The sequence below is a fragment of the Haliotis rufescens genome, unplaced genomic scaffold (assembly GCF_023055435.1).
Source record: "Haliotis rufescens isolate VD_foot unplaced genomic scaffold, xgHalRufe1.0.p SCAF_5, whole genome shotgun sequence".
In the NCBI taxonomy this organism is placed as follows: domain Eukaryota; kingdom Metazoa; phylum Mollusca; class Gastropoda; order Lepetellida; family Haliotidae; genus Haliotis; species Haliotis rufescens.
In genome coordinates, this window is record NW_025964223.1 from 55298349 (window position 1) to 55321344 (window position 22996).

Here is a 22996-nt window from a genome sequence, read left to right on the forward strand (position 1 = left end):
TCAGGGACATGGTGTGGTTCGAGAATGGTTTGATGTACTTTCCCGGGAGATACTGAATGCTGACTATGCTCTCTTCACACAATCAGCTGACGGTAAGGGCAGTCTCGTGGTTTGTCCCATTCAGCTAAACTCAGTGAGTGGTCAGACTTGGTGACTTGATATCACGACTTGATACTCTGACATCGTGGATCATTACTCACAATATTGATCACATGATTGTCTTGTCCAGACTCAGACATTTGCAGACCAGTATTATCAAGGTGGAGTATTGCTGGGTGTGGCGTTAAACAACAAACAAACTAACAAACATCTCAGTGAGCAATGTCTTCATCATGTTCATACCATCACAATGGAAAGTGAGTGAGTTGGGTTTTACGCCACTTTTAGCAATATTCCAGCAATATCACGGTGGGGGACACCCGAAATGGGATTCACACATTGTACCCATGTTGGGAATTGTACAATGGAAAGACTTTATTAAGTTAAACATGTAAAACAACATGAGAGGAAACAATGCATCTAGTTTTCCAGTAACAAAAAAGAGTATAGGTGGTTTTTAAACAAATATTTATTAGTACTGCTTTTGCCAGACTGCTGTGAAGTCATTATGGATACCTCTGTCTTTCAACAATGCAGAGTTCCTGGCTTTATTTGACATGATGTCAGAGGCTAATATTTCCCCCAATATAAGGAGGCATATTTCTTTTAGTCACTTCAACACACCGCTGTCATATACAATAGCTGGAATATTGCTGAGTGTGGCATTAAACAACAAACAAACAAACAAACTCTTCAACACATGGTGATGCAGCCAGTATACTCCATACATAAACCCTCACTTTCTGATTCCTTGATTACATATTGTCACTCAGGGTCCATAACCTGCCACATCTTGTCAAGTTGTTTACATAACACTGAAAAGTCCTGACAAACGCCAGCCTTATAAAACTATTGACATTGAGTTAACTTTTCATCACACTGCTTCCTGCTCATAAAGAAATCTAATGTGCAAAAGTAGCTTTGATCTCTGGTAATCTCATCAACAGGGTGTTTCCAACTTTCCAGACGCAGTTAGGGCTATTGTTAACAATAATGTCCTGGCAGAAAACTTTCCAGACACAGTTAGGGCTATTGTTAATAATGTCCTGGTTGAAAACTTTCCAGACAGAGTTAGGGCTATTGTTAACAATAATATCCTGGCAGAACACTTTCCAGACACAGTTAGGGCTATTGTTAACAATAATGTCCTGCCAGAAAACTTTCCAGACACAGTTAGGGCTATTGTTAACAATAATGTCCTGGCATAAAACTTTCCAGACACAGTTAGGGCTATTGTTAACAATAATGTCCTGCCAGAAAACTTTCCAGACGCAGTTAGGGCTATTGTTAACAATAATGTCCTGGCAGAAAACTTTCCAGACACAGTTAGGGCTATTGTTAACAATAATGTCCTGCCAGAAAACTTTCCAGACACAGTTAGGGCTATTGTTAACAATAATGTCCTGGCAGAAAACTTTCCAGACGCAGTTAGGGCTATTGTTAACAATAATGTCCTGCCAGAAAACTTTCCAGACACAGTTAGGGCTATTGTAAACAATAATGTTCTGGCAGAAAACTTTTCAGACACAGTTCGGGCTATTGTTAACAATAATGTCCTGCCAGAACACTTTCCAGGCGCAGTTAGGGCTATTGTAAACAATAATGTCCTGGCAGAAAACTTTCCAGACACAGTTAGGGCTATTGTTAACAATAATGTCCTGGCAGAAAACTTTCCAGACACAGTTAGGGCTATTGTTAACAATAATGTCCTGGCAGAAAACTTTCCAGACGCAGTTAGGGCTATTGTTAACAATAATGTCCTGGCAGAAAACTTTCCAGACACAGTTAGGGCTATTGTTAACAATAATGTCCTGGCAGAAAACTTTCCAGATGCAGTTAGGGCTATTGTTAACAATAATGTCAGAAAACTTTCCAGACGCAGTTAGGGCTATTGTTAACAATAATGTCAGAAAACTTTCCAGATTTACAGTGTAAGCCTAGCACTGATGTCAAGTATGTTCAAAGTGAAGGAATTCATAGTGATTTTATTTCTTAGATCTTGTTCATACATATGTTTATCTTTTTAAGACTAACGATAGTCAAGTACTGTGTCATTGTCAAGTGTAATGTTGTAACCCTGAATTGATGTATTCCCATTGTCTCATGGATAGTTGCAATATGTTAATAGTTCAGGAAATTATTACACCCATATTTTTTATGTATGCCATCAGCTGATATAATTGAAAGCAAGGAACCCTTTTCTATTTATTGAAATTAGCAGAATAGTTTACTTTAGTCCAAATTAGTTTCCAAATAGTCATCTGAATTGGATGTTAATTATCCCCTGCCATGAAGTGGAATGGGGATATCCATCCGTCCGTCCGTCATGCTTTGTTTTTCTGGAGCAGAACTAAAAAAACATGAGAGATATCTCGACTAAACTAGGCACATTGATAGGTCTAGTCATGAACTGGTGTCTTTTGATAGTTGGGGATTTTTGAAAAAATTATTTTTCGAGTTTCCATGGCAACGACTTTGACTCAGATTGATAATGGCGGTATTGGCTGGGGATAAAAGTATTTCATGCTCATTTCTTTTAAGTCAACAATTGCGGTACCACAAACTCCCGGTGTTGCAGTGGCCTGTAGAGTCCTTGTGTTGTGTTGGTTTCAGGCTGTACGTTCCAGCCCAACAGCAACTCCTCCATCAACCCCGACCACCTCAGCTACTTCCGCTTTGCCGGACAGGCCATCGGTCTCGCTCTCTTCCACAGGCAGCTGCTCAGTGTCTACTTCACCAGGTCCTTCTACAAACACATACTGGGTGAGTCTCTACAGACACCTCCTGGGTGAGTCTCTACAAACACATGCTGGGTGAGTCTCTACAGACACATGCTGGGTGAGTCTCTACAGACACATACTGGGTGAGTCTCTACAGACACATACTGGGTGAGTCTCTACAGACACCTCCTGGGTGAGTCTACTGACACATACTGGGTGAGTCTCTACAGACACGTACTGGTTGAGTCTCTACAAACACATACTGGGTGAGTCTCTACTGACACCAACTTGGTGAGTCTCTACAGACACATACTGGGTGAGTCTCTACAGACATACTGGGTGAGTCTCTACAGAAAAGTGCTGGGTGAGTCTCTACAAACACATTCTGGGTGAGTCTCTACAGACACATACTGGGTGAGTCTCTACAGACACATACTGGGTGAGTCTCTACAAACACATACTGGGTGAGTCTCTACTGACACATACTGGGTGAGTCTCTACAGACACATACTGGGTGAGTCTCTACAGACACATACTGGGTGAGTCTCTACAGACATACTGGGTGAGTCTCTACAGACACGTACTGGGTGAGTCTCTACAAACACATTCTGGGTGAGTCTCTACAGACATACTGGGTGAGTCTCTACAGACACGTACTGGGTGAGTCTCTACAAACACATTCTGGGTGAGTCTCTACAGACACATACTGGGTGAGTCTCTACAGACACATACTGGGTGAGTCTCTACAGACATACTGGGTGAGTCTCTACAGACACATACTGGGTCAGTCTCTACAGACACATACTGGGTCAGTCTCTACAGACACATACTGGGTGATTCTCTACAGACACATACTGGGTGAGTCTCTACAGACACATACTGGGTCAGTCTTTACAGAAACATACTGGGTCAGTCTCCTTCTACAAACACATACTGGATGAGTTTTATCATGTAAAATTATTCGAATCTGTTGATTACAGAAGTAGAAACGAGTTCTGAAAGGGGCAATTTTTCTATGCTTTTGCATAATGACAAAGAGTTGTGTTAGTTTTTTACTTCTTTAAAATGCATGTTCAGGATGGCAAGTGTATTCCTGGCTCGGAATCATCTGCAAGAATGTCATACTGATGTAATTTCTACAGTCACAGACAATCAGATCTTCCTGACATGTCCTTCTGTCTGCAGGTATACCAGTCAATTACACTGATGTTGCCTCAATAGATCCAGAGTATGCCAAAAACTTACAGGTGAGTTGTTAATCTCAAAATTGTTTACCTCACTTGTTTGCCCTAAAACCATTCAAATTACACACCAAAGTTTTGGTATCCCTTTAACAAATTCACATTGCCTAAACCAAACTTTAGCAATTTTATATAATGCGTTCCTGCATCCATGTGTCAGTTGTATGAATCCTTTATTATATACTACTCAAAAGAAGTGAAGGACCACCCAATTCTTTCATATGATTATTGTTAATCTGTCATGACATAAGAAGAGTTACATATCCATATTTAGAGTTAATAATTTGAATCTTAGATAGCTTAGCTCCAAATTCAAACCACACAACTTATGCTACATTGTACACATTTTAATTCAATGACCATAGCAGCTGAATTCAATCCACAGCTCCAGATTATATTGGAGCAATTTAGTATGTACGCACGTTATCATTCACATTGGGTAGGTTTCTTTTGATATTCAGTATAGTTTCACTCCCATGGGTCCTATCTATTGGGTAGTTTTACACCAATGAGTTGATGTTTTTATCTAATTATTCTGCAAGAAATGTTGTTTCGGGTGACTTCTTATTTGTATCTATTTGTTTGCTGCCCAAAGTGTGTAACATTTCAAATAAATTCAGAATAGCAATAGATATGTCCAATCAAGAAATAAACGTCTCTTGGTTGTTGTTTATCTTACAATATAATACTGCTTTGCCCCTCAAGGTTTATTCTCCCTGCAGTGTTTTATTGTAGGATAAACAACCTCATGGTTTATTCTCCCTGCAGTGTTTTATTGTACGATAAACAATCTCATGGTTTATTCTCCCTGCAGTGTTTTATTGTGCAATAAACAACCTCATGGTTTATTCTCCCTGCAGTGTTTTATTGTAGGATAAACAACCTCATGGTTTATTCTCCCTGCAGTGTTTTATTGTATGATAAACAACCTCATGGTTTATTCTCTCTGCAGTGTTTTATTGAACGATAAACAACCTCATGGTTTATTCTCCCTGCAGTGTTTTATTGTACGATGAACAACCTCATGGTTTATTCTCCCTGCAGTGTTTTATTGTACGATGAACAACCTCATGGTTTATTCTCCCTGCAGTGTTTTATTGTACGATGAACAACCTCATGGTTTATTCTCCCTGCAGTGTTTTCTTGTACAATAAAAAACCTCATGGTTTATTCTCCCTGCAGTGTTTTATTGTACGATAAACAACCTCATGGTTTATTCTCCCTGCAGTGTTTTATTGTACGATGAACAACCTCATGGTTTATTCTCCCTGCAGTGTTTTATTGTACGATAAACAACCTCATGGTTTATTCTCCCTGCAGTGTTTTATTGTGCAATAAACAACCTCAGGGTTTATTCTCCCTGCAGTGTTTTATTGTACGTTAAACAACCTCATGGTTTATTCTCCCTGCAGTGTTTTATTGTACGATAAACAACCTCATGGTTTATTCTCCCTGCAGTGTTTTATTGTACGATGAACAACCTCATGGTTTATTCTCCCTGCAGTGTTTTATTGTACGATAAACAACCTCATGGTTTATTCTCCTTGCAGTGTTTTATTGTACAATAAACAACCTAATGGTTTATTCTCCCTGCAGTGTTGTATTGTATGATAAACAACCTCATGGTTTATTCTCCCTGCAGTGTTTTATTAACTATGGACAAAGAGTTGTTTATTTCTTTTGTGAGATATAAACATTATGTACAGCCTCTTTAAGGATGTTGATGAAATGTACAAGCTTTAAAAATATTTTCCCAGATTTTAATAATGATGACTCCCTGAATAGAATCCGATCTCAGTAATGTCGGATAAGTCTATTTTAGGAACAGGTGGAGTAAGTTTTGTATTTCAAGCATATTCTCACAATCCTCACATCGATTATCTGTTACCTTTTGCTCCTTATACCATGTATACCGATGGTCAATTCTCTCCTACTTTTGGATGCAATTGTTCGGCCACTGCCTTTATCTGCAAAGCCCGGCTACATATATGGGGAACAACTTACTAGATATTTCCCTCTAAAAAAATAACGTTGTCCAATATATGACATCATCAAGTTGTGAGATCATATTCGTATCACCAGAAGTGACAATAAGATAGAACATGCTTCAGGTTACACAGGTTGAAAAGGATGATAATTAATCTCAATGTTGTTATGCTGTTGGCGTTTTTACTTTTTTCATATTTATTTGTCCAAAAGCAACTCAACTTGATTGGGTAATAGTGATTTAATTCGCATATTTTACACAAATAAGCAGCTTATCTGGAACCCTGTCAATCTTTGGACATGTCCTATCTTTTTCATGGTTCTTTTTCCAACCACAGTATATATTTGTCCCAAATTATATTCCAGTGGAATTCGGTAACCATGACAATGAACTTGATAAATTAGGCATGTACTACATTTACAGTGGATCCTGGATCATGACATCAGTCAGCTTGGCCTTGACCTTACATTCTCCGTGGAAACGGATGTGTTCGGGGTGCTCCAAGAAGTAGACCTGAAACCAGGGGGCAGCAGAATACTTGTCACAGACGCCAACAAGGTCAGGGTCACATCAACCTGACGCGTGAAGATCCAGGGTAGAGGGGTCTTCAGCAGCCCATGCTTGTTTGTAAGAGGCGACTAACGGGATTGGGTGGTCGGTGTTCAATTGAGTGGATCGATGCTCATGGTGTCAATCACTGGATTGTCTGGTCCTGACTCGATGATTTACAGACCGCTGTCAAATAGCGCAAATATTGCTGAGTGCGGTGTTTAACAACAAACAACAAGCAACAAATTATACCAGCACAACCTTTGTCTGCACCTTGTTGCTTGTTGCAACATACTTATGCTGATGGGTTTACCCGGGGTGGTCGGGTAGCTTAGCGGTTTAAGCGTTCGCTCATCACACCGAAGACCCGGGTTCAATTCCCGACATGGGTACAATGTGTGAAGCCCATTTCTGGAGTCCCCTGCCGTGATATTGCTGGAATATTACTAAAAGCGGCATAAAACCAAACTCACTCACTCACTGATGAGTTTCCCCAAAGTTAGATACATTATGGAGCTTTTCTTCCATATCTCACTTTGTACAGGAATTTGATGACAATGTAAGCAGCTCTTTTGCCTTATCCTTCTCTAGTTGTATGGCATCAAGATGTAATTCTAGTCATGTATGATCAGATGTGGTCCATATTTGATTATCTCAATAACAAACGGATTTGGTAATGATCTCCATGAACCTCCTTTGCTCTAGGCTGAGTATGTCCAGCTAGTGACCGAGCTACGCATGACACGAGCCATCATGCCCCAGATCAACAGCTTCCTGTCTGGTTTCCATGACTACATTCCTCATAGTCTTGTACAACTCTTTGATGAGTATGAACTGGTAGGTGCTGATTTTACGTAGTACTGTTTATGACTTCACTAAATATCTGTTGGGTTGTGTGGTAGCCAAGTGGTTAAAGGGGAAGTGTACACGCAAAAATCACTTTCTTTCTTTTTCTAAACAAAACGCAATTTTAGAATTAGTTAGTATCTGTGTTTGAAAATATACACTCATTTTTTCTCACAGTGAAAGTAGGAAGCTCACAATAGTGTTAAAATGATATGCCGTTATGAGGCCTTCGTTTTACGAGCAAAATAGGCCTGAGTTATCCCCCTTAGATTATGACGTAATTGGTGCTAATTCAACTGGGTCCCTGTCTATTCTCAACGCAAAAGATATCAAGGACCAGTTTTTATGTAAAACAACATGGTCTACGACACACTCCGGCGCAGTGGTGACTCAGTATAACACAATTCTGGCTGGCATCTGAGACGCTAAAATCACAAAACTGTACCTACACCACGTGAAGCGGCTCTAACAAAGCATGATGACGTCATAATGTTTATCAATTGGCACCAATGATGTCATATTGCAAGGGGCATAAGCCATGGTGTTTTTGTTATGGAAATAGAACACTTAGTAAATGTGAAAAATATAAATCGTTTTAATGCAAAGAATATGTTAATTAAATATGATGTTTTTATATTTTTGTCTATGACACTTCTATGTTAACACTTTTAATGTGGAAAAAGTACAAGAAAAATTGGTTCATTTCCGTGTGAACTTGCCCTTTAAGGCATATGGTTATCCTGGGTTCAATTCCCCACATGGGTACAACGTGTTTAAAGTCTTTTCATTGTGTCCCCGGCCTTGATATTGCTTGAATATTGCTACCTTTGCCCCTTACATACTCTCTTGATCTTTGTGAGACTTTTGTTTGAAATAGCATGATTTGGTAGTGGGTTTATGTAGGAAGAGTTTTTTATCAACTGTTTTACTATGCCAAGAGAAATAAAGTACTTGATATGAGAGGTTCCAGTGCTCCTCTGACTGTGTTGTGATAGGGTAAATGTGTGCTGTAGGAATTGATGGTGTCAGGTCTTCCTGACATTGACCTGTATGAACTGTGTTGTGATGGGCTGAATGTGTGTTGCAGGAGCTGATGGTGTCAGGTCTTCCTGACATTGACCTGGATGAACTGTGTTGTGATGGGCTGAATGTGTGTTGTAGGAGCTGATGGTGTCAGGTCTTCCTGACATTGATCTGGGTGAACTGTGTTGTGATGGGCTGAATGTGTGTTGTAGGAATTGATGGTGTCAGGTCTTCCTGACATTGACCTGGATGAACTGTGTTGTGATGGGCTGAATGTGTGTTGTAGGAGCTGATGGTGTCAGGTCTTCCTGACATTGATCTGGATGAACTGTGTTGTGATGGGCTGAATGTGTGTTGCAGGAGCTGATGGTGTCAGGTCTTCCTGACATTGACCTGGCAGACTGGGAGGCTAACACCGGCTACACTGGCTATACTGTAGACACTCCAGTCATACAGGTAACTTATACCATCAAGCTTTTATATGTCTCTGTGGAGATCTGACACACACTCCATAGGTCAAGACCAGACCTGGAGAGGTTCTTGAACAGATCTGATTTAATGAGATTATAACATGAAAAGGAAATTTATACTATCTGCAAAATTGTGAATATCTCGGTCAATATAAAGATTACAGTTATGCTCGTTCGTTTCGGTAATCTTGGTATGTCATTTTGATGCAATTATTTATTGTGAACAGATTTACCCAAATCCCATTGTATCCGACTTGATGTGTAATACAATCTCAATGCCATCGCCCCTCTGCAATTTCATCGAAAATCTGTTTTCCTTTTGCCCAAGGTTATTTATCTAACGTTAAAATACTGGCTTCTGATTTCTGATGAAGAAGCGGGCAATCCTTTTCAATGTAGCCCGCTCATGTACCTCACTGAGAAATAATTGTAACATACCTTTGGTAACTTTTGGTAAGTATTGTTGAGCTGAAATGAACTGATGTTTATCCGAATACATTGGGTAAAGGGAAGTAACTGGGTTTGTTTGCATTGTCTGCTAGGTGTCAAACTGGTTGAATTAAAGTGTTTTCCTCATAACTGCCAAATTATCTATTTAAGAAACTAAAACTCTATCTGTGTGATGTGACTCATCAAATGCAGAGCACTGTTTCTAGCTGTGTGATGTTCTGTTGTCCAGTGGTTCTGGGAGGTGGTAGGCGACTTCACACAGCAGGAAAGGGTCCTCATGCTGCAGTTTGTGACTGGCAGGTCAGTGGCTATACAAGGGACAACTTATCAATACAACATCAACGTCATATGCTCACATCTGTTGTTATTAATTACCATATTTTCTTGAGTATAGTGCGCACCTGAGTATAATGCGCACCCCCCTCCAGTGGATTCAGTTTTTTGGAGAAAAAGAATGTGAACATTAAGCGCAGAAAAAAATTACACCGTACCTCTTCAGCGAATTCCGGTGATGAGAAACTTGGTCAGTACAAATTTGAAATTAGAGATAAAAAAATCACCAGACATGTTGATTTACCGTTTAAATTGAATTTTTGTTCTGCTTCGCATTGTTTTACATCCAGGGATTAAGTTTTACATCCAGGGATTAAGATTACCTTGTGTATTTTGTGTAACAAATCTGGTGTTAGTGGCCCTCATATAAACAAGTATATAATTGTTTATGGCTGTAATTGTAAGAATGTTGGGAATCAGTGTAGTCAACAGGGAATTATTAAACTACCAGCATGGCTGATTCAATTTGTGGTCTTTATGTCCAGTTCCCGAGTGCCATATGGTGGGTTCGCTAACCTCAGCAGCAGTGGAAGTCACCAGCAGTTCACCATCAGCCACGTCCCTTACACTGCTGGTAAACTCCCCACAGCATCAACATGGTGAGTATGTCACATACCTTTATGGAAGTCACCAACAGTTCACCATCAGCCACGTACCTTACACTGCTGGTAAACTCCCCACAGCATCAACATGGTGAGTATGTCACATACCTTTATGGAAGTCACCAACAGTTCACCATCAGCCACGTACCTTACACTGCTGGTAAACTCCCCACAGCATCAACATGGTGAGTATGTCACATACCTTTATGGAAGTCACCAACAGTTCACCATCAGCCACGTACCTTACACTGCTGGTAAACTCCCCACAGCATCAACATGGTGAGTATGTCACATACCTTTATGGAAGTCACCAACAGTTCACCATCAGCCACGTACCTTACACTGCTGGTAAACTCCCCACAGCATCAACATGGTGAGTATGTCACATACCTTTATGGAAGTCACCAACAGTTCACCATCAGCCACGTACCTTACACTGCTGGTAAACTCCCCACAGCATCAACATGGTGAGTATGTCACATACCTTTATGGAAGTCACCAACAGTTCACCATCAGCCACGTACCTTACACTGCTGGTAAACTCCCCACAGCATCAACATGGTGAGTATGTCACATACCTTTATGGAAGTCACCAACAGTTCACCATCAGCCACGTACCTTACACTGCTGGTAAACTCCCCACAGCATCAACATGGTGAGTATGTCACATACCTTTATGGAAGTCACCAACAGTTCACCATCAGCCACGTACCTTACACTGCTGGTAAACTCCCCACAGCATCAACATGGTGAGTATGTCACATACCTTTATGGAAGTCACCAACAGTTCACCATCAGCCAAGTACCTTACACTGCTGGTAAACTCCCCACAGCATCAACATGGTGAGTATGTCACATACCTTTATGGAAGTCACCAACAGTTCACCATCAACCACGTACCCTACACTGCTGGTAAACTCCCCACAGCATCAACATGGTGAGTATGTCACATACCTTTATGGAAGTCACCAGCAGTTCACCATCAACCACGTACCTCACACTGCTGGTAAACTCCCCAATGAGAGTCACATGATCTCAGCTCAATCGAATAGCTGTTTTCTATCAAGTTTGAATTTGTTTAACTCTTTTACAATGTCATATTAGAACATGTCGGTTGGATAAATTGGTTGTAGCAGAACCACGAGGGGTACATTTGGTTGAATGCGTCCCGCGTTAGCATACGTGGGACGCATACTACTAAATGTACCCCTCGTGATCCTGCTACAACTTATGATGTTTGCTTTAAACAAAAGAAACTATTGAGACTGGATGTGGGGTATAAGCCATCCAAGGAGAGTTGTTTGATATGGTTTCCAAAACATTCATACATTCTCACATGGGTGCAAAGATGACCTGTGTCCAATATTATGCATTCTTGGTGCTGAAAATATATTTTCCATTCATTTCCTCTTCCAGTATCAACCTCCTGAAACTTGCTGAATATCCTACAAAAGAAGAACTGAAACGCTGCTTGATGATAGCTCTTCAGTGTGGAAGTCAAGGATATGGACTTGTCTGATGATAGCTCTTCAGTGTGGAAGTCAAGGATATGGACTTGTCTGATGATAGCTCTTCAGTGTGGAAGTCAAGGATATGGACTTGTCTGATGATAGCTCTTCACTGTGGAAGTCGACATTCTCGTTAAAATCTGGTCTTGGTCCTTACTTACTTACTTATATTAGGGATTTAATGTGCGCTTTCCGACTGAAAGCGTATGTCGCACACAGGGTCTTGGTCCTCGCTACTGCAACACATATATCTGATTACATCCCATTACAGATTACATCAGAACGACCTTTCATCCAACCAATCATGGCGGCACTTACGAGATTGCGAAAGTTAAAATCCAATTCTGTTTTCTAATCATGCAGCCTCCGAAAGGTTAACAAGAGACATTCCAAATGACAGTTACACATCTCATTCCATTAAAGTCATCATCTGTCTCTCACTTCAATGGCATAAACATTTGAAACGGAAGATACTTTCATTAGTCCATTGGAATTACAGCCATACAATGTTGGCCATCAGACATTCCAGAATTTTGTTTTGTTCAGTTTCCAAATTTGAATCAACAACTTGTCAAAGTATTGTTCACAGCATAGTATGGAATGGAAGTCACCAGTTTGGAAATAGTGACTTCCATTCCAGCCAGCAGTTTGATTGGCTAGTCATTTAATTTGTCGATAAAAGGTTGTTCCGACGTGAACTGCATTGGATGTCCTCAGACCTTTGTGTAGTGGTAGCCCATATGAAGATTTGATTTTAATGAGATTGGGACGTCAAGGATATGGCCTTGTTTGATGACAACTTTTCAGTGTGGAAGTCAAGGATATGGCCTTGTTTGATGACAACTCTTCAGTGTGGAAGTCAAGGATATGGCCTTGTTTGATGACAACTCTTCAGTGTGGAAGTCAAGGATATGGCCTTGTTTGATGACAACTCTTCAGTGTGGAAGTCAAGGATAGGGCCTTGTTTGATGAACACTCTTCAGTGTGGTAGTCAAGGATAGGGCCTTGTTTGATGACAACTCTTCAGTGTGGAAGTCAAGGATATGGCCTTGTTTGATGACAACTCTTCAGTGTGGAAGTCAAGGATATGGCCTTGTTTTATGACAACTCTTCAGTGTGGAAGTCAAGGATATGGCCTTGTTTGATGACAACACTTCAGTGTGGTAGTCAAGGATAGGGCCTTGTTTGATGACAACTCTTCAGTGTGGAAGTCAAGGATATGGCCTTGTTTGATGACAGCTTTTCAGTGTGGTAATCAAGAATATGGACTGATGATCTCATAATGCAATCAACATGCCATAATTTCTCCTTCAGAGGCCAGGTATTCATCTGAAGTTGACCATGGGAATTGAGGAACTGTATGTGGCTTCAGTGCAAAATCTACTGACTGGCCATAAGATAGATTCCATGACATTACAAATTTATTTTGGTACACCTTTATAATCAACTCGAAAAATAATCAAGAGCTAGGCCTAAGCCAAGGATATGTAAAGAGCAAGTGCAGAAATAGAACAGCCTTGACCTCTATTGGAGTATTTTGGTAGATCAATACATATCGCTTTTGCCTTTCCAGACCACTATACACTGTGCTAGGGCTGGGACAGGTAACTCAGGTTCTTGGGTGGGACCCGGGTACCCAGAGGACCCGTGGTTAGTCATGTGATATGTTGTTTAATGACAATAAACACTCAAAATCAAGTGTTACACTACAAGTCCCTAGATGTTCACATTTCTTTCTAACTATGCACTCATTCCTTCTGACTTATATATATATATTTGAGTAAAGATGAAGTTTCAGTCAACTTCAGTGAATGAATGACCAGATCATTTTATGCATGAATCTAAGTAGTTTTTGCCAGGGCTCTGGTAAAACAATTCCCATTTTGTGACTCTTCAGACCTACAGCGGGTTTCCGGGTAGGGTCGGCTAATTGGGGCCTGGGTACCCGGGTAGCAAATGTGGACTCCTCCCAGTCCTACGCTTTGTTGCCTTTGACACTCCAAGGTCAGGAATCCCTGTGCTGCATTGCTTGTGTGTTCTCTTTGCAATGTTTGCTATGTATTTATAGCCTGCCTATAACTTGAGTATTATGAAGAAACTGACACCTTTAGTTCATGTCTTTTTATCAAATGTACTGTATTCGACGTAAGAAGCGCCCACGGACATATTTGCAATGTATTAATAGCCTGCCCACGGCGATATTTGCTAATATATTGGCTGGTGAACAATCCCCAATTAGCACCCCTTCCCACTGATCAATGTACACAAGACTTATTTATTCGTGTATAATACGCACTCATGTGTTATATGCACCCTTAATTATGGACAATTAAATTCTTGAAAATATATATGTCATGTATAATACGCACCAACTTTTCTTTTGTATCATTTAAGGTTGTCAGCATTAACCACAAAATTTACAATTTACAATTTTCAACTCTGTTTTTTTTCTCACCAAAATTATATTCTAATAAGAGCCCCCTATTTCTAATTTTGAGAGCGCCCTTGGCGCTTGTTATGTCGAATATGGTATGCATATTTCCTGATGTCAGGTCTGGCTATGCTGGATGTCTGTTCAAAAGTCTGGATAATAATGAACTGGTTTCTCTGGTTCAAGATGAACTTGAAACCAAATGTATGTATGTCTTCACCTACACCTAAGAAAATCAGCTTGGGCTAAAGACTTGTTCTTGTACAGTGGGATATTATACCTCTAAAATCAGCCTTTTTAGCACATTTTATCTTATATCTTATCAAGTGAAAAATTGTCAGATCTTCTCTGACAAATGAACATACAATCCCCAGCAAACTGGGGTCCTGGCAAGGTCTTACCACTATTTTAACCCATATGTGTCGAATTCCCTGTTGTGATCGAGTTCAGTATAATCCCAAGGGTTTTTTAATAATAACTTATCAGTAGCCCTGGTAAGTCAAACTAAAAAAATGGACAAGTAAAACTATTTATCTGGGCCCCATTCCTCAAAGTGATCTTAGCACCAAGGTGATCTCATCTCCCATACTTTAACATAGGCAAACAATCATGGTAGCGTTAGGATTGTGGAACACAGCCCTGGTCCCAAGGAGTTCAAGACATCGGGGTGCGACTTTAGCAGATTACTTTCATAACAACTTCTAAAACTTTACTCTTTCTAATATCATGCAAATCTTTTAGACCAAAAAGTACTCTTTGTTTTACCTCATCCTTAAAAAAACAAAACCTCTTATTTGTTATTAAAATATCAATTCCTCATAAACAGAAGTTTTTTTCAATAATATCTTGAAGAATGATTGGTTTTTAACATTAATTTGGGTTTTTAGTTGTATCTTATCACACTCATCTTGGTCTACATTTTAGGAGCCACAGGTAGCCCAATTGTCTAAAGCGCCGCAATTTGCTGTGCAGAGTTGCATCCCTTGTGCACAAAACCTACGACTGGAGTTTGAATCCCGGTTCGCCCCAATTATGTTTCAAGGTTTGTCAGCACCATACCCTTGCTCGTGGGTTTCACCAAAATGGTAAATGTCCAACATTAAGCTAACACGACGTGATATAACTGGAATATTGTTTCAGCAGCGTTAAACCCAACTCACTCTATATATATCATTTCATGTTTTGACCTCACCCAAGTCATTTAGAAATGGGTTGGGCTTAAAGTCTGGAAAATTCCAAAATTGTATATAGTTCCTGGCACTCCAGAACTCTTAGCATATGGTAACCATGTTGATGAGAAATTACACCCTTTATTTCTGTGATATGTTTATGTTTTTGACTTTAAAAATATGAATCTTTTTAACGCTTTACATTCAGAATATTTATATCTTTGTTACATTGTTGTTCGACATTTCATTTTAATCAAAATAACGACATAATAGTACTTAGCGTTCATGTGTTTTGTAAATTGTGTTTGCATCATTTTAAGTTCTGTTCTAAGTTTTTACTGAACAAAAGATCCATGTTTTCTGGTGCAGGCATGTGTGGTTTGTCAAGTTTTTATACCCACTCCCGGTCTCATTGCTATGTTTTGTTTTGTTTTAACTTCAGGTGTATCGGCTGATAAACCTCTCCTTTTCATGTACATGTTTAAGAATGGAATACACTGACACATTTTTCATGTTGCCAATTTACAAGAATGAGCTCTTGCAGTTCCAGACTTGATTTAGTATATGTCAATGGTATGAGTTTATTTTCCCACAGTGATTCAAACTTAAACCTTATTGTGAAGCCAGACATTTCTGCTCAGTCACCATAGTTGAGTGGAAGAGGAGGTACTGGGAAATTGTTGAGGTTTGAAAGAATGTATATTTATGAATATTTCATGTCTGTTTCAGTGGGATCAGTAGTCTGTCTTACAGACCCTGATACAAATATATATCAAATACAGCCCATGCAAGTCTATAATGTTTGGCAATTCTAGATCACTGCAGTATCAGGGTCTCCTAAAATGAAGAGAGTCACTGGGCTCCTTTTTATTATATTTTTATTAAGATAACTGAACAACTGTTTTTTTATGTACGATATGTTCATTTCAGAGACTAGATGTTAGTCTATGGGATCAGTTGTGTTTCCACATGAATCTGAAGCTCTGATTACACAAGGAAATTGTATGCCTTTTTCACTATGAAAGACACCCCTCAATACATGTGTATTTCTAAACAGTGTTCAGAATAGCTGCCTGCCCGCCAGCCAAGTGCCAGTGAATTTTATATTGGGCTGGTCACATTTCTGTAAATCTGGCCTGACTGTTCAGTTGAAAATTATTGTCAATACCTACCTATAAGGAAGAGAATATACGGATGTCAGCTTCTTTATTATGAGGAACACAACGTTTCAGAGTATACGCTTAGTCCTTCATCAGGTGAGTGAATGCCATGAGGCAGAGAGCATATATGTACATGTAAGGACATAAAAATTAATAAGATAACAAAAGATGGAAACTGACAAAGCGTGGAAACTAACAAGGGAAGCCAACAGATCAGTTCAAAGAACTAACACCTACCTTTTTCTACGAATCATCAAGTCAGTTAAGCTGTCATTTAATGTCAAAGTGAGTTGCCATATTGTTTTCAGTTCAAAGTTTATCGGAAACCCACACAAAGTAGCAAACTGGGCATTAACTGATTATGACTGACACACATGTACATGCGTTATTAGTGATGTGTGTGAAAGTATAACAAAACGTATTTTACCAAGCAGCCATGCAACTTTGCCGTAGTGTAGCAAATTGGTCTAAAAACACACAAAATACATTTAGGTTAACACGAAGTATGTAGGCTGTAGCCATAAAGTAGGGTTAGTGAATATGATGAGGGCTTGTAGCATATGTCTTTAACAAGCCCTCCTGGCCAGTGAACTTTGAAATCTAATTCATACACTGCAGACACAATTTATGGATAACAACTTCTTTAATACTGTGAAAAGCGACGTTTCGGTATAGATCCTTATACCGTTGTCAAGCAAGACTGAATGAGGGACATAGTACAGAATATATAGAGTAGGTGGAGGATTAACAGTAACAGCAATTGCATACATGAGTGGGATCACAGAGTAGGTAATGACAACAGAAGGAAAATACTGTCACATGATGGACAGAGAACACATGGAAGCCAATGGGACATGATAAGTTTACATGGGTGGGGTGATTATTGCTTAATGCGTTCATTGTAGGTGGATTGGATGAAATAGCTGTGATCTCTCTTGATTGATGGCTTGTGGCGTGAATTCGACACTGTTTATATATAGGGAATGGTGTTCGATGAGATAAAGGGTATACAATTTCACTGCTTTAATCAGATTAAAGATCAGATACAGATTTCTGTGGTTACATAAACATCACGTTAATGGAAAAAGTAAATACATGTTTAGTCACCTTGGTGGCACATGAGTTGGGTCATTTTGTAAAACTGTCATTGTCATTCATAATTTTAATACTTGCATTATTCTGGTGGACATTATTTCCAAGACATAGTTCTGGAATACCCTTTTGTATTATGAGTTGTTTACTATTATGCAATGTATTCTCTAAGCATGCATTGTGTATATAAATATTTATGAAATTATCACAGATGTGATTATTTACAAAAATTGTACATGTTATAAGTATGGCTATTAATAATATTTTGTTTGGTGTGTGTGTAGTGCCAATCAGGAAACCAATGTGCCAAGCTTGTACTTTCTTCACTTAAGATAGAAATTGTGTATTTTGTACCCAAGTTTATTATTATTACCTCAAACAGTAAGATCAGCAGTTGGGGTTTTCAACTTGATGAATGTGTCATGATGGTGATGACTGGATTGATGTGAATCAGAATCCTCAACTATTCAGCGTGTTATGTTTCTAGTCTAGCTTACTCAATCCTAATACTCTGGACCCATTCACTTTCATAGGACCCGTGAAGATCCGGGGTAGAATAGGCCTTCAGCAACCCCTTTTTTGCCATGAGAGGCGACCAACGGGATCGGGTGGTCAGGCTCGCTTGTCTTGGTTGATGCATTCCATCGTATCCCAATTGTGTGGGTTGATGCTCATGATGCTCAATCACTGATCGTCTGGTCCAGATTTGATTGTTTACAGACTGTCGCCATATAGTTGGAATATTGCCGACTGCGGCGTTAAACAAAAAAAACCAAAAAAAAATCATTATCATAGTTGTGGTTTGTTTTTTATTTAATGCTGCACTTGGCAATATTCCAGCTGTATGACAGCAGTCTGCAAATAATTGTGTCAGGACCAGACAATCCAGTGACTGATATCATGAGCATCGATCAACACAATGATACCATGCAATCAACCAAGTCACCAAGCCTGACCACCCTGACCAACCGATCCATTTAGATGCTTCTCCTGACAAGCATGGGTTGCTGGGGACCTACATTCTTGCCTGGAATCCCCCTGGGTTAACTGAGTTTAATGTCTGATTTCAAAGACAATGCTAGAACAAATATTCAATCAAATTACAGATTTGCAAGAAAACTAGTGTGAAGTTGTTGGTAAGAGTGAAGGTGAATTTGAAAACCCTTTCCTTGGAGAAACATTTTGGGGATTTTCCTCTCACAGAAAGCTGACACACATTCATTAGACTGAAATACTATTCAATTTGGTGATAAACCAAAGTCACTCTGTCACAAATGTAGTCCTAATATCACTGGGACAGTCCTTTCTTGCTTCAATGTTAATATTCACAGCTTGCATAAAATCTGAATTATTATTGCCAGAAACCTTTGCTGTGCAGAGTTGTTTCCCTTAGTCATGCCTGAAACCTTCTCTGTGCAGGGTTGTTTCCCTTAGCCGTGCCTGAAACCTTCTCTGTGCAGAGTTGTTTCCCTTAGGTGTGCCAGAAATCTTCGCTGTGCATAGTTGTTTCCCCTAGGCCTTTGATCCATGTAATGTTTGTCTATTTTATGCATAGTGTCTGCAATGGTGAAAGTAAAATCATTTTTCATGAAATAAAGCCACCCCAATGCCTATTTCTTCTTAAGGATATATTGGACTCTTTTTTTATGGTTGACCACCTCCGTGGTCTAGTGGTAGAGCCTCCGCCCGGAGAGCGGAAGGTCTGGGGTTCGATCCCCGGCCGCGTCATACCAAAAGACGTTAAAAGATGGTACTTGTTGTTACCCTGTCTGACGCTTGGCATTAAGGGGCTAAAGCAAGGACAGGTCGGCTCGGAGTCAGTATACTGTGTCTGAGTGGGGTATTCATGTTAAACTGCGACATATCTCAGTGAGCTAGCACTATAAATCGGCATCAGTCCGGACTAGTACAAGCAGCCACACACACACACACGTACATGCACGTCGCTATATGAGTGCAATAATCTTGGACGCAACGTTAAACCCAATTTCACTTCACCTCACCTTTTTTAAAGTTAACATTCACTTCCATGGTATTCACTACTGTATTAATAAAGAAAAGTTCTAGTGAGCTCCAAGGGGGAATAGTGATAATGCTGTGGTAATGCTGTTTTTATTGTTCACATTTGGCATTGCTATGGTGACAGAAGCCTCACTAGAACATAATATTGTTAGATGCTGATGTTTTCCGCTTAAGTGTTGCCTGCCTTTATGCCTTCGGATCCGGGGTAGAATAGGTCTTCAGCAACCTATGCTTGCCGTAAATGGCGACTCTGCTTGTCGTAAGAGGCGACTTACAGGATCGGGTGGTCAGGCTCGCTGACTTTGTTGATGCTTGTGAACGAATCCCAATTACTAAGATCAATGCTCATGATATCATTCACTGGTTTGTCTGGTCCAGACTTGATTATTTACAGACCACCGTCATATACCTGTAATATTGCTGAGTGAGGCATTAAACAAAAACAAACCAATCCTGCACAAAAGAATGAAAAGTGTCCAGTTCTTCTGGCAGTGAATATATGGGGGAAATGAAATAAAATGCAATCACTTTATTACAATGTGCTTTTGTTGTATTGTGCTGTGCTAAACATTTGCAAAAACTGACTCAGTTTATTTTCTGAAATGAAACATACACATACTATAAATATCAAAATTTATTAAAACTTTTATTCAGCATTAGGGTTAAGTCCTAGATCACATTGACAGATGTACTTCAAACATGAGGTGTTTGCTGTAACATTTCACACATGTACTTTTAAAGCTACCTGTTTCATTTGGGAAATATTCTGAAAATTATATTGTTTTATTTAGATTATTATAAGTTTGTTAATAAAAGTATTGGCATCATATGTTTTTTGTTTGTTTATCCTTATAAAAAAAACACATTATGCTTAGAAGATTAATTGGATCTGGAATGAAGAAATGCCTTGAGTTTATCTTGCAAACAAAAACCAGGTTATAGATATCTCTATGGAATGCATAACAACATTTTAAAGCAGTGTCAACCATGAAAAAACATAAGTTTAAACTATTATTTCATTCTTGAAATAGTCTATTGTACTTCAGTCATCCCAGTTCCATATTTTAGATCTGTTGCCAAACATTGTATGAGATTTGTGAGCATTGCTTATTTAATTATACAGACCCCCTGAGTAGGGGGACAAATAACTGTCTGAGTAGGAGGACAAATAACTGTCTGAGTAGGAGGACAAATAACTGTCTGAGTAGGAGGACAAATAACTGTCTGAGTAGGAGGACAAATAACTATCTGAGTAAGAGGACAAATAACTGTCTGAGAAGGGGACAAATAACTGTCTGAGTAGGAGGACAAATAACTCTCTGAGTAGGAGGACAAATAACTGTCAGAGTAGGAGGGACAAATAACTGTCTGAGTAGGAGGACAAATAACTGTCTGAGTAGGAGGACAAATAACTGTCTGAGTAGGAGGACAAATAACTGTCAGAGTAGGAGGGACAAATAACTGTCTGAGTAGGAGGACAAATAACTGTCTGAGTGGGAGGACAAATGACTGTCTGAGTAGGAGGACAAATGACTGTCTGAGTAGGAGGACAAATAACTGTCTGAGTAGGAGGACAAATAACTGTCTGAGTAGGAGGACAAATGACTGTCTGAGTAGGAGGACAAATAACTGTCTGAGTAGGACAAATAACTGTCTGAGTAGGAGGACAAATAACTGTCAGAGTAGGAGGGACAAATAACTGTCTGAGTAGGAGGACAAATAACTGTCTGAGTAGGAGGGACAAATAACTGTCTGAGTAGGAGGACAAATAACTGTCTGAGTAGGACAAATGACTGTCTGAGTAGGAGGACAAATAACTGAGTCGGAGGACAAATAACTGTCTGAGTAAGAGGACAAATAACTGTCTGAGTAGGAGGACAAATAACTGTCTGAGTAAGAGGACAAATAACTGAGTAGGAGGACAAATAACTGTCTGAGTGGGAGGACAAATAACTGTCTGAGTAAGAGGACAAATAACTGTCTGAGTAGGAGGACAAATAACTGAGTAGGAGGACAAATAACTGTCTGAGTAGGAGGACAAATAACTGTCTGAGTAGGAGGACAAATAACTGTCTGAGTAGGAGGACAAATAACTGTCTGAGTGGGAGGACAAATAACTGTCTGAGTAGGAGGACAAATAACTGTCTGAGTAAGAGGACAAATAACTGTCTGAGTAGGACAAATGACTGTCTGAGTAGGAGGACAAATAACTGTCTGAGTAGGAGGACAAATAACTGAGTAGGAGGACAAATAACTCTCTGAGTAGGAGGACAAATAACTGTCAGAGTAGGAGGGACAAATAACTGTCTGAGTAGGAGGACAAATAACTGTCTGAGTAGGAGGACAAATAACTGTCTGAGTAGGAGGACAAATAACTGTCAGAGTAGGAGGGACAAATAACTGTCTGAGTAGGAGGACAAATAACTGTCTGAGTAGGAGGACAAATAACTGTCAGAGTAGGAGGGACAAATAACTGTCTGAGTGGGAGGACAAATAACTGTCTGAGTAGGACAAATAACTGTCTGAGTAGGAGGACAAATAACTGTCTGAGTAGGAGGACAAATAACTGTCAGAGTAGGAGGGACAAATAACTGTCAGAGTAGGAGGGACAAATAACTGTCTGAGTAGGAGGGACAAATAACTGTCAGAGTAGGAGGGACAAATAACTGTCTGAGTGGGAGGACAAATAACTGTCTGAGTAGGACAAATGACTGTCTGAGTAGGAGGACAAATAACTGAGTCGGAGGACAAATAACTGTCTGAGTAAGAGGACAAATAACTGTCTGAGTAGGAGGACAAATAACTGTCTGAGTAAGAGGACAAATAACTGAGTAGGAGGACAAATAACTGTCTGAGTGGGAGGACAAATAACTGAGTAGGAGGACAAATAACTGTCTGAGTAGGAGGACAAATAACTGTCTGAGTAGGGACAAATAACTGTCTGAGTGGGAGGACAAATAACTGTCTGAGTAGGAGGACAAATAACTGTCTGAGTAAGAGGACAAATAACTGAGTAGGAGGACAAATAACTGAGTAGGAGGACAAATAACTGTCTGAGTGGGAGGACAAATAACTGAGTAGGAGGACAAATAACTGTCTGAGTAGGAGGACAAATAACTGTCTGAGTAAGAGGACAAATAACTGAGTAGGAGGACAAATAACTGAGTAGGAGGACAAATAACTGTCTGAGTGGGAGGACAAATAACTGAGTAGGAGGACAAATAACTGTCTGAGTAGGAGGACAAATAACTGTCTGAGTAGGGACAAATAACTGTCTGAGTGGGAGGACAAATA

At 39.7% G+C, this 22996-nt stretch overlaps 1 protein-coding gene across 3 annotated transcripts in view; it reads left to right on the forward strand.

Moving 5' to 3' along the window:
- Positions 1 to 13532, forward strand: part of LOC124125695 (E3 ubiquitin-protein ligase HACE1-like) — a 38632-nt gene extending 25100 nt beyond the window's left edge. For 2 of the 3 annotated variants that reach the window (XM_046489045.2, XM_046489055.2), the window contains exons 18-26: positions 5 to 92; positions 2713 to 2862; positions 4005 to 4066; positions 6471 to 6605; positions 7302 to 7433; positions 8826 to 8921; positions 9615 to 9685; positions 10204 to 10317; positions 11737 to 13532. In XM_046489045.2, coding sequence (XP_046345001.2) covers positions 5 to 92; positions 2713 to 2862; positions 4005 to 4066; positions 6471 to 6605; positions 7302 to 7433; positions 8826 to 8921; positions 9615 to 9685; positions 10204 to 10317; positions 11737 to 11839 — 951 coding nt within the window. In that variant the 3' untranslated portion in view covers positions 11840 to 13532. The other variant, XM_046489065.2, reaches the window with a different exon arrangement.
- Positions 13533 to 22996: the final 9464 nt, after the last annotated feature.